The 12,904-nt window shown below is 40.2% G+C and overlaps 1 protein-coding gene across 18 annotated transcripts in view; it reads right to left on the bottom strand.

Annotated features, from left to right (window-relative positions):
• FTCDNL1 (formiminotransferase cyclodeaminase N-terminal like) overlaps nucleotides 1-12,626 on the bottom strand; it is a 139,582-nt gene extending 126,956 nt beyond the window's left edge. For 6 of the 18 annotated variants that reach the window (XR_012507138.1, XR_012507142.1, XR_012507143.1 and 3 more), the window contains exons 1-4: nucleotides 12,439-12,615; nucleotides 10,275-10,401; nucleotides 7,523-7,618; nucleotides 6,231-6,383 (exon numbers count right to left, since the gene is read on the bottom strand). Coding sequence is in view for 10 of the 18 variants with exons in the window: in XM_074364209.1 (XP_074220310.1) it covers nucleotides 837-916; nucleotides 6,231-6,383; nucleotides 7,523-7,618; nucleotides 10,275-10,389 (444 nt within the window). In the remaining 8 variants the exon portion in view is untranslated. Of the gene's footprint in view, nucleotides 1-688; nucleotides 917-6,230; nucleotides 6,384-7,522; nucleotides 7,619-10,274; nucleotides 10,402-12,050; nucleotides 12,070-12,438 lie in introns of those variants that run through there. The other 12 variants (XM_074364205.1, XM_074364204.1, XM_074364207.1 and 9 more) reach the window with 10 other exon arrangements.
• Between the last annotated feature and the right edge of the window lie 278 nt (nucleotides 12,627-12,904).

Below are 12,904 nucleotides of genomic sequence, written 5' to 3'. Positions count from 1 at the left end.
AGTCACTGGAAATTAATTTTGATATTTTAAGTACTTTCTCAATGCACAATTCCTTTTTTCCCCAGCTTTTTATATGGGGGCAGTATCCTATAATTCTTAAAGTAAATGCTATGTCCTAAAACTATGTTAACATATGCTTGTAAAATCAACCACTGTTTTTACAGCATGGCAATGGGGGCAGGGCTAATGGTAGACAGACCTGTATCAGTACCTCAACATCTAAACTGACTAATCTCAACAAAATCCAAGGCTGCTTTTTTTATGAGACAATCTCCATAGCAACTGGAGAATCAGAGTAGAAAATTCTTAAAGTGAAAAGTTGTTCCCGATTTGCCAGATCAGACCATGTTTTGACAATCTATAATAAGGTAATCAAAGGGTCTTAAGACTATCACACAAGTGTTGATGTTGTGTGAATCTGTCATGGCACATGTCCTCTGAGTCATAAAAATACTCGAACAAACATCTAACAAGGCTGATAATTCTAATCAAATTCATTAATGTATATATTTTAAGATAAATCAAAAAAAATCATGTTAAGAGCTATAGCTATAGCTATAGCTATATTTATATAACCTACCTAGCTAGCATTCTATCTTTCCAATCTTCTAAATAATGTCAATTTATAAAGCACGATATAAACATTATTTCATTTGATTAATGACATAAAACAAAAAGCAAGTTTCCATATGATTTACAAAATTTATAGCTACAGTCCTCACTTTTAAAGCTGAGCATTATGAACGTACATGTCAGGCAAGCCCATTTTCACTGGCACGTCACTGGGGGCATCTGCCTGAGAACCTTCTGCCTCGACCCGTCCCCTCCATCCTCACTCAGTCCTTCTCAGGAAGGTTTCTGTGTGCATGAGAAACAAGGCCATGTTTCAGAGACACTGGCTCCCACACGTGAAATCCTGAGTAAGGAAGAAATGGAAACATACAGGCAGCATGATGGCCCACAGTAATCCTTCAGAGAAACTATAAAACATTGATAGAAGTCCAAAAAGTGAGACTAAACACCTTGAATATTGAGTTAGAAGTCAATTTACCTTTGATTCTAAATTAGGTGAATTTATTGTTCCTGAAGGACCCAAGATAATCAAAATCACCAAGAGGAACTGGAGAAGTAGGGACATCCAAGTACAGATGGGAGCGCAGATCCCTATGTTTGCTTTTACTTCTTCTAAAACCCCAGGAAAAAGATGGTAAAGGGATCTATTTTTAAAGCGATGACTCAAACAAACAGAAATGGAAGAGGAGGAGATAGCACTGGAACTTGGAGAGCAGATACAAGAGGAGCGGAAGATTGAGCCGACTCTGGACAGCAGAGAAGCAGCCTAACTTACAGCACAGGCACCAGAAAATAGTCAGAATTGGCAACCTCACTTTGGGAGAGAAGGTAAAGGCATAGTTCCAAACAGGGAGACTGGTGGGATGTCTCCTTAAGCAGCAGTTAGATCCCACCACCTCCACACAGATAGGTAGCTGCCCTGCCCCAACCCTGGCAGAAGACGCAAGAGGTAAAACACATGGTGTCTGGGCTGGGGGATACTGGGCACAGCTAAGGGCAGTGGGGATTAATGAAAAGAGATGAATTAAGGGAATATTTATGCACTAAATGCTGAGACTCCTCTAGCCCTTGTCTGCAACTAGACCCCTAAAACATGGACAGCTGTGTGTACCTTCCAGACTGAAGACTGGAGGATCCTTCTCCAGGAAACTTGAACAGCCCAAGAGGAAAGATCCCAAAGATCCTGAAATAGGGGTTCCCCAAAGAAACAACTCAGCCAGGTAGACCTGCAGCTGACAAACCCAAACCAAACCCAAAAGACTCCATTCAGTCTTTTAGTGTCCACTCTTGGAGTAAGCAGCCAACCAAGGATCATCAGAAATCCGAGGAAAGCCTTTCAAACAAACAGGAGAAAGTGACCTGGGGGTGTGGAAGGGAGAGGGGTGGAGAATAGATACCATGAGGAAAGAAGAAATTATCAAAAATTATCCACTGATGCTGCATTCAGGAGACATGACCAGGATGTTATTTAAAATAGTAAAATAAAAGGAATGTTCAGAGAGTAAATAAAAGCACTTGGAAACTAATTAGAAGAAGTGAAAAACTTACTGAAGACTTGAGATATAAAGTAGAAGAAATCTGTAAGAAAGTAATATAGAAATATAAAGTGATTTTAAAAAGAGAGAGAGATAAAGTAAATATAGAGAACCAGTACAAGAGCTGCAATATCCAAATAATGAGGCTTCCAGAAAGAACTGAGAAAATGGAAGAAATCACCAACGGAATAACTCAAGATAACTGTGCAGCTCTGAGGGACAAGTTTCAGGGACTCAAAGGGCCTACCACAGACCCAGCATAATGAATGAAAACAGACCCATACAAAGGCACATGACAGAAATTTCAGAACACTAGAAACAAAGTGAAGATCTTACAAGCTTCCAGAAAGAAATGACTGATCACATACAAAGATCAGGAATCATAATAGCTTCAGAAGTGTCAATAGTAACACAAAAATAAGAATTCAATGATACATCCTCAAAACAAAGGAAAACTATGTCTAACCTAGAATTCTACACCTAGCCAAACTAAAATTTAAGTGTGAAGGAAGGAAAATGGCATTTTCAGACACACAAGTTCTCAAAAATGTACTTCCCCACCTTTTTTTTTAAAAAAAGAAAGCTAGTAGAGGCTTTGCCCCACCACAACAAGGACATGCACTAAGGGGAAAAAAGGACACGTGGGGTTCAGGAACCAGGGTATCCCAAATGGAGAATGAAGGGAACACGCAGGGTAAGAGTAACGGGAGATGCCATGATGACAGCAGATTGAGGGTAACTGGTCCTAATGGGACGAGGTCAGCGTTCTAGAAGGCAGTTCTAGGAAGATGAAATTCAGAGAACATTCAATGCACAGCATGTTCTATCTGAATGTATGGAGAGATGTCATTATTGACAGAGTTTGGGGTTAAACAGTGGTAAGTATATAAAAAATTAAGTAAACAATCAAAAAGATAATGATCAATTCCAGCAAAAAGAAAAAGTTGTACAGAAAGGGTAAAACAGTAATAACATCCTAATACTTCATTTTGTGTGTGTGTGTGTGTTGGGGATAAGGGGTGGGGTGCAAGGAAGCTAAATTCTCACGTTCTGCAGTGAGAAGACAATAGACAGTGCCTAAAACTGAAAAACCAAGAAGTACCAATGTAGGTGTGATACTTAGATATCTGGAGTTGAATCCTAAACAGTAAGATAAAAGAGCTGAAAGTACTTGGCCCAGGGGAGGAAGCTGAAGTGTGTGCACAGTGAGAGGGAAAGGGAAGCTATGGAAGTCTTAGAGTTTGGGGAACAAACTCTAAGGTTTGACTTTTGGCCATGTGCATGTATCATTTTGATAACAACAAAAAGAAGTAAAGAGAGGAAGGAATGGAAGAAAGAAGGGAAAGAGGGAAGGCAGGGGGGCCAGGGAAGGGGAAAAATGGAGGAGGAGAAAAATTTTGGAGACATAATAGAGATAAAAATGAAATGGAGCCTAACAGATCAACTGTGGTTTTTATAGAAAATGAAAACCAAAGTCTAAAACATTTTTTAAATTATAAGCTTTTAAATAAATATAGACTAGATCTCTGTGTCTCCTAGCTCTCAGTTTTATACCCAGCTGCCAAATAGAAGCACGTAAAAATGCACTCGTGCTCTTTCCACATCATCTGTAAGTGATGACGCTTTCATACCACTGCTTTGCTCCCCCGACCCCAGCATCCTACGGAGCCTCTCCACTCTCTCCATTCCCTCTTAGGCTGCCACCACCTTTCCAAACTGGCCTGCCAGCTCCCTGTCCATTCTCTGTCATGTAGGCAGAGTAATCCTGATAAAATTCAAAGCCAATCATAGACTTTCTTCCTTAAAACTCTTTAATAGTTCCCACTGCCTTTAGGATAAGGTTTGAGCTCCTTAACCTGGCATATAAGACTTCCAGATTTCACCCCTGATTACTTCTGGAGCTTCATTTCTTAACATTCCCAGGACTGCCTTTCCCACCTCATCCCATCTCTTAAGTTCTGGTCAGTCACACTGCAATCCTTTTATATGTCCTCAAGCCCAGGCTGCTCTCTCCTCTGGGTCTTTGCATTGCCTTGCCCTTTATTCTAGAAGTTCTTAAATTAAAATTATATGCAGAATTATGTGTGTGTATGTGTATGTGTGTGTGTATATACACAAATGCGCATGCATAAAAACTTGCAGTGGATTTTGACATTGTAAGTCCCCTGAACACTAACTTTGGACCCCATTTTAAGAACCCCTTCTTTTCCCTAGAGTTGTTCAGTTCACAACCTGCCCAGCTGTACACAGTGGCTCTTCTAACATTCTTTTTGTTCTTTTGGAGGATTAGAGGCAGAAAAATGGAAAGATGGAATAAAAATGCCTTTGCTTTCCTACCTTAAAAAAAAATAACCTCTTCCTTAAGGTGTAAGCAAGCTTCCAGGTGATATCAAAAAGTTCTGAAATATGTTATTCAGAATCTTTGCATATGGAACATACATGAATTACACATATCAATATTAACTATCTTCTATGCCACTGGAATGTTCTCCATTGCCCTTCCTCCCAAAACAGGTTTGTTAAATTATTATTTTAAAGTGGTTTCCCTGAGGAGGGGTCATTCTAGTGAAAAGCATCCCGCCACTGTTCTGAGAACAGCAAGATCCTCGGATTTGAGTACTTCTGCCTCATAAGAATGCCTAATTAAAAAAAAAAAAAAAAAAGAATGCCTGAGTGTGCTGTTACCAAAAAAAAAAAAAACCTTAAAAAAATTTGGATGATATTAGATGAACAGCTGTGTAGAAAGGAGAATGTAAAAATAAGAACTGCATGTTGGAGCATCAAAATAGTAACCATGTACAGTATATGACTGTTTTTAATCAGATGAAGATTGAAGCTATTATATTTCAAATCGAATGTTATAAATTAGTTCAAGAATGCAGCTGAGCTCTCATTTAATTAGAAATGTCCATGTTTAAATCATGAGGTACAGTAGCTGCCAATGAAGCAAAAGGGCAAGGGAAGGGAGAAATACTGTGTCCAGACCCTCCTGTTGTCAACTGTCTTCTAACGCAGGACGAACATCTGGGGTGGACTAGTCCTGATGTAATGAAGAACTTCATGTACTAGCTAATTTGAGATTTAATGTAATTGGACATAATTGTTTTGAAGACAATTAAAATCATTATTCTGGTCTGGACAATTCTGAACTCATTTTTGTGTAAAATGCATTCTCTTCCATGCTGAGTTTTAACTCCTTCTTACATGAAAAGTAAAGCAAATTTTGGGCCACGATTTCCCCGGAAAGAATCCATAGATTGTCAAGTCATATTAAAATGCAGCACACGCAGTGAGGTACACCTTTGGAGACAAGTCTCATTTCCTATTTCTAGGGCTTGATGTAGCTTAGCTGGAGTCCAAATCTACATTCCAAGAGCCAAACAATTCACTATTATCTAAAAATGAGGCAACACCATAGAGGGATTTCTGAGGTCATACAGAGAAGTATTCAGTCATCCTAAGGCGGACTTTTCCCCAAAGGTTATGAGCCTCTGCATCTCCTAATTAACCGTGGTGCAGCTAGACAGTCCAGGCAAAAGGTCTTTCTTTTCTCTCAATTTGCCTAATTCAAAAACACCTCAAGTAACATAGCTCAAATTTTCCAAATTAAATTTACCCCTGGGGCTGAAATCAAGCCTCTGACAGTTCAGTTCTAAAGAAAATCTTAAAGAGAGTTGTGCACATGGGGAAAAAAAAATCAGAGAAAAAAGGGAAAAGGGGGTAGGAGTTAGCATTTAAGTGGGTTTTCAACCTCATCATTACCCTCGCTCAAGAAAATAGGACACAGATGGGCAAAACACACCATCATTCTGCCCTAAAGAGTCTAAGGAACTCATTAGAAACTACTGTTGTTTCCCCATGATCTATCGTGAATTTGTTAACGGGCAAAATGACTGATTTGCCGCATCCCACAGCATTCAGTGTCCCAGTGTCCTGGGGTGGAAAGTGGAAGGATGAGTCACAAAGACACAGAGCGCCACTGCGCTCATTGTTGAAGCAGTTCTTCAAGATCAACTTTTCCCAGGAAACCGAGGAGTGACTGATTATATTGCCACAAGCTGTTATGACTTGTGAAAATGGTTTCTATTAAGGAGTAACACACTACCCCAAACTTTCTCTTACTTCTGGCCACAGCTCCACACTCTTCCACTCTGACACCAGAGAGAGGGTAAATGGGAATCAGGTCCACTGCTCCCAGGCAAGGGTGAATCCCCTCCTGAACCTCCATATCGATAGACCGGAAGGCCTCCACGCAGGCAGCCAGAATGGAATTGCCTTCACAATGTAAAATTGTAAAACAAACAAACAATAAAATCAATTAAACTTTCAATCGCATCCAAAGAAGCAGCTATAATTATTATTGTCCCATCAGTTGTTTTTCTTTTGTAATACATATAGAAGATTGTTTTTTCATCCAAAATAAATGTTTCCCCCCTCCCCACCAAATGTCATAGTTTCACATTTCTTCTAGCTCTTTACATCCCAAAGTGGAGGAAGTATGCAACGTTTTCAGCCTTGAAAAACTTTGTATTTTTTTTATGATCGGGTAATTTACATATTTCAATTTTATCAAATTAATCTGATAAAATTCCTTGTTATTTTCAGAATGTTTTATGAATTTACATTAAAATATATACACAAACATAAATTTTAAGTGTAAGTATTTTAGTTTTGCTCTTGTCTAGTAATTAGATTTTTGCATTAAATTATTTTATCTAAATACGTATTGTGAACATCTCAGAGTGTTATGTTATTACTGTGAGTTTTCATTAGCAGTGCAGTATGACCGTTTCAGCAAGAGAGATACTCAACAAAGAAGATAATTGGTCCCGTGTTTGCTGGGAATTATCTATCAGCTCTTTGCTTTCCAAACATACCTTTTGAAAAAAGACAATCTGCTAAGTTGAAATCAAGTTTATTTGAAAATATTTTAAACACTTTATCAAGCAATACTTTACCAAGATAATACAGGTTTTTGTTTAACAATTATGATCCTTCAAATTCAAGCTGTCCCACTAAATCTTACAGCAGGAGGCCTGAAGCTTATTTCATTTCACCCAATGGACCAACTCAAGATTTCAGGCTCCTGACCCAAAACACAACTGCTTAGCATGTTTCACTTCATGTTAACTTATCAGTGAAATCAAGGCTGACTTCAACACTAATACTTTACAGGTTAAAACTTGAAGATATTTTTCTTAACCACAAAGGATATGGGATCATCTTCAGGGAAATAATGCTATTAAATATGGGACCCCAAGGTTCATTTTAATGAAGAGGAAATGGAAAGTATTTGAGATGTTTATGTTCAGAAAAAATGATGAAATGCAGACTTGAGGTAGACTCCCTACGTAATGGAGAGGAGTATTCAGATTAACAGAAGACATATGTCAAAAAAGAACCTGAAATCTTACCTAACTCTTCAACAGAAGCTGCTATTGTAATGACTGATCTGTTGTAGTCCTGATCAGAAAATATATTGAGCACTGACACTTCATGATGTTTCTGTCCTATAAAGAAAACAAAACACAAACGCAAGATTTTTTTTTCTGTGATAAAAACTTAATACTTTATTTCTTCTGATAACAACTTCATTTAGTTTAATAGAAAAAGTCAGGGGGGTGAACTTTGAAGTGACATTGACTGATCATGAAATTCGCAGAGAGTAATGTCCACTTCTGATAGCGTCCTCTATACAACCAGATGGCTCAGATCAGACATGAGGCTTCGGTGTCTATGAGAGACCTTCCCTTGCACTTGCTACTGAATTTGCCAAAGTTCCTTTAACTCAGTCTAAGATGGTAGCCTTTTCTTTCAATCGCCATATCATATCACTTTAAATTCTGCTCCTTATCAATCTCATCTTTTAGGCCTTGTCAATTTTTCCTCCCAAAACCCAGAAATCAAACTGTCTGGATCAAAATCTAACATCTGGAAAAACCAGGTTAGGCCAATTAGTGCCTGGAGTAGAGATTTCTGGGTTACATGCACCTGCCTATTAGAAACTGTTTTGACTCCACCATCTCCTTTTCAGAGGCCACCAACAGCCTTCAGATGTTAACGACTTCCAGCCCTCAGCGGCCTGTGACTCACTTGAATGTGTAACCTGGAGGAGAAAGCTGCCACACCCTTGTACGGCAGCCACATATAATCCCACAGTTATTTTTGAAGTTTACAAGCCTGGTTCAGGCTCCTTAGAAATCCCTCGTATGCCTACAAAAGCAAATTCAAAGTGAAGGACAAAAGTTTTCAGGCGGTAATTAAACCTTTCATTATGCCATTATACCTTTGTCGCCCTGTCCCCTGGCAGCTTAACAATTAATCTTTTCAGAGGAGAGGAAAAATAAGTTACATGCAGGCACTACAGAGCTTACAGCAGCGACTACACTACTAATTTTAACAATGTGAAAAGATAAACTTATGTCACTTACTCACAGCCAAATGAGCATCTACTCAGCCTTGCCCCGGTGTAGGTCTAAAATTTATAACTCAGGTTGCCTTACATAATAACTTTTAGGCCATTTAAATGTTTTCACATTGCTTAATGGGGAAAAACATAGGTGATACAGTTTGATTCTCCTCACTTAAAAATAAATGTCTTTAAAATATATGTAAAACAACAGGTCATCTTCTTAACTAGTGCTATTCTCCCTGCATTTTTAAAACCATGAAAGATGGGGAAGGAACAAGATCATCCAACCTCTTTTTTAATGTATTTTTTTCCAACATACTTAAGCTTCTAGAAGAACAGAGATAATTTTATTTTTTCATCCTAAATCTTCTTCTGAAAAGCTTTTATTCTCAGTTTCAAATGATTCAATTGAATCAAATGCTGAAAGAATGAAACATTCTCTCCTGCAATTTCTTAAGCATGCATATAGAAAAAAAAATTACCGCTGGCAGGAGCTGTCAGTATGAATCTCAGCAGAAGTAAATTGTTTGGTATTTGTAATGGAGTATAATAGCTATAATTCCATTTGAGCTGCTGCCACTAATAAGCTGATAAAAACTGTGAGTTGAGACCCAGGCATCCATCAGTGTGTGGCTTCCACAAATGTCTCTGCCCAGTCACTTAATCACACAGTGTGTCCCTGCATATTCACCCAGTCCCATTAGATGTACCGTCTGACAATGAGGGGCCCAAGCTGGCTCTTCCAGCAAAGAGAATGCAAAAGCACAGCTGCAGACTGACTCCAGAGTTTCCTTAACAGCAATTATCAGGAATTTTCATAGACATTTCCAGCTCCCGCAAAGTTGTGAGACAGTTAGCTTAAATGTGCTCATCGTTAGAAATGGGCTGGGGAAAAACACTTCTTTCTCCTGAAAAGCAGTAACCAAATCAAAAATGACAATCAGAAATTAAAACAGACTGTCGCAAATGCTTTAGGGCTGTGACCCTAATGCTCACCTGTTGCCAAAAAGTTGTTGCTTTAATAACACAGCTTTTGTATTTCAATGATTGTAAGTCTGTAAATACATTGCATTTTGTGTGTGTGTGAAAGTAAAAACAAGTGCTATCTAGAATTATATGTCATGAATACTTCAATGGGGTTTAAAAAAAAAAAAAGAGTAGTATCTCTTATAGTAAATACTGGCGCAGGGAGTAAGGAGGCTTGAGTTCTGGTCTTCTGAATCGCCAAGTGGTCTTACACACATCACTTAAATGCAGCTGCCTAAGTCTTTATATGCAGAAAATGCAGTAGAAATATTAACGCTGTAATGATGGCATGGGTTTTGAAAAGTACTCGGTATTTGGCAAGTTTATTTTTTATTTAACCTGCTGAATAAAAGTATAATGTACAATTATGCTCATTCTATTAATGATCATATAAATGGCCCACGAGGGAAACATTAAACCTTCACGTAAATATATCCTTCTTGGGAGCCTGTCAATATCCTGAACAATGTGCACTTCAGACACTCTCTCCAATGTGGAGAGAAGTGCTGCTGAGCGTATGCAGGCGTTTGGAAAAGAGCATATGTGCACATCTGAGGAACTGATCTATCTCAGCATCCCAGAGTCCTGCACAAGCTGTAACAGCCCAAGAACAAGGGGGGACATCCAGGAAGAAAGAAGAGAGTTCTATAAGTACTGTCAGCAGAGTACAAAAATGACTGTATTAGCAAAACACTACATATTCACTTCAATTATCTTGTTGTTCCTACCATTTTTTTCAAGAAGAGCTGCTTTCGCTACGTTCTCAACAATGTATTTTCTTCTGGCTTCTGAAATGTTTAATAAACAGGCAGTCAAACGGAGCCCTGGTCTGGAAGAAGACATGGCGATTTTTTTCTAGAATAGGAGAAAAATAAGTTTTCATTTTGGTTTCTATGGTTCATTCATATTTTAGTGTTCATTAAACATTTTTAAAAAATCATAGCTTTCTGGAAACCAGGCAGTCATAATATGTATAGTTCACTATTTCATTCCCAGGGCACACCTAAAGGATAAAATCCTCAGATTGACTCAACCAGGAAACCACGTGTATGTGGTCATGCACATAGGAACATATGAAGATGGTAACAACAACTCTAGAAAACAACCATCTATTTACTCAGTCTGAATTGCGTCATGTCAGTGAAACTTCTTCATAAGCATTGTCTTAAGTTTAATCCTGTTTTTGAAGAAGCATGGTCCTTTTGTTAAATGGGATTTAATGGGGAAATGCAGAAAAGAGAAATGAGGGAGATTATTTAATATGCTGATTCTTAACAAAAACGATTCTTCCGGCAGAAAAAACAAGGTAACCTCTATGAGCCCTGCCATAGGCAGTATATCAATAAATAAAAGACACTCTTTACAGGCTCTAAATGACAAATATTTGACTAAGTTCCTCTTGTACTTTGATCTCCAAAGTTCCTAAATCAGTTTAAAATCTTTTCACAGAACTCTGTACCTTGAACTGAAAACTGATACGTCCTCTGATGTGTTACCCAATAATCAGTGGAAAATGTTGAAAACAGATAGATTACACAAGCTTTGGACGTTGCTTTGATTCTCTTCAGTACTCTAGAATGGTATTTTTCTAAAATGATATTATGAACTAAAGAAATTTAAAAAGAAGCTTAAAACAAAACGAAAATAATCCCCCTTTTCAAGATCAGGCCATTCTATTTTGGACTCAAATACAGCTCAAAGTGAATGCGGCCCTCATGAATTCATTCAGCAAATATTTGATGAGGGTCATTTTGTGTCAGGTGATGTTCTCCACGTTGGAGATACTGCAGGGAAGGGTGTCCAACTCCAAGACAAACGTTAAGCTCCTGAGTTTAAGCTAACATGCTGTAGTGCAATTAATAGTGTTCTCCAGGCATAAATCTACCAGCTTCTGTTCACCAGGATTGTTCCTTGGCCTAATCACTTTAATCTAGAGGGGGCTCAAGGCTTTCTGTTTAGTTCAGGTTTCCATATTGTGACCATCGTCGCAGACTGAAACTTCATAAAAGATACGGTCATTACTTTTTGTAGACATTAATAACATTGTTGTAATAAAGCAGCTCAGACCTCTCTCGTTTTTACGTAAACAAAAAATTGCTTTACACAAGGGGTGTGGGCGTCTTCTGGCTTTCATTTGTTTTCAGTGTGTTTATGTAGCTTAATTGTCTCATCAGGCACTTTCCCAACATAATTATGCTTTTTAACAAATGGTGTTTATGGCAACCCCTAACAGTGCAAAAGAAAGGATTAGTTTCATCCTCTCATTCCACATTTTGATTCCCTGTGGACAGCTAAATCACACAAAGATGGTGTTAGAAAAATCTACCTTCACTGCAAAAGCTGAAATTAGCGGCAATATCAGGCTTTTGGCAAGCAGTCAGGCTTGTTAGTAAAAAGGGGAAGTATATCTCTCCCTCCTCCTCTAAGAATGTGACCCAGAGTGAGACCCCAAACACTTTGTGGTTTCAGAGAGTGTGACCCCAGTCAGTCCTCACTTTGATCACCTTTGGGATTTCTTCCGGCGACAAGACATAAAACCTGCCTCCCTCGAGAGGAAATGGCTGGGCCAGTGCGGAGCGGCGCAGGTCGCGACATTCCCACCAGACTACCTGCCTCCCGCGCACGCACCCCTGTCCGCGCTTTTAGGGCCGCAGAGGCTCCCCGAGGCGGCGGCAGCGCGAGGTCAGGGGCGGGGACGGCCGCGGGGCCCCCTGCGCCCGCCCGCCCGGGTTCCGGAGTGGAGTGGCCCAGCCTCGTAGGCCGAAGGGTAGCCCGAGGGACTCGCTGAGGGGCCCGGAGGGGCACCAGCAGGGAGAGCCTGCGTTGCGGGCGGCGGGGCCCGCCTGGAGCCTGCGGCCACGCCAGCCGCCCCGCGGTTTGAGGAGGACCCACCTGCGCGCGCGGAGGGCAGCAGGCCAGAACCGCGCCAAGTCGGAGTCGCCGCGCGAGCCTGGCGCGCAGCTTCCGCCGCCGGCCCCGCCCCCCGGGCGCTCCGGGCGCGGTTCCGCATCTTCCTCCCTGGCCCCACCCGACCCGACCGCGGGCCGCCGTCCCGGAGAGCTTAAAGTCCCTTCTAGAACTGCCTTCCCGCCCCGTCTGCTTTATCTTGGAACTCTCCTGAATTCTATCACGAAGGAATGCCTTTTTAAAAGGGCATTGGAGTCTAATAATGAGGTCATTGCTCATTGCTCATACACCAGCAGGGGGCTCTTTTCTCTGGTTTACACACACGCACACGCATCCCTTTGATACATTCCCTCCTGAGAAATACCTGCCCGCGATGCTTGTAAATATGAACTGGACCCACCCCGGAAGGAGCAGTACTTGCATATACCCATTTAGTAAAAGTTACAACGAG

This window comes from Camelus bactrianus, chromosome 5, assembly GCF_048773025.1.
Source record: "Camelus bactrianus isolate YW-2024 breed Bactrian camel chromosome 5, ASM4877302v1, whole genome shotgun sequence".
NCBI classification, from domain to species: Eukaryota; Metazoa; Chordata; class Mammalia; order Artiodactyla; family Camelidae; genus Camelus; species Camelus bactrianus.
Note: the sequence above shows the minus strand (reverse complement) of the source record. Positions and strands in the feature narration are given on the sequence as shown.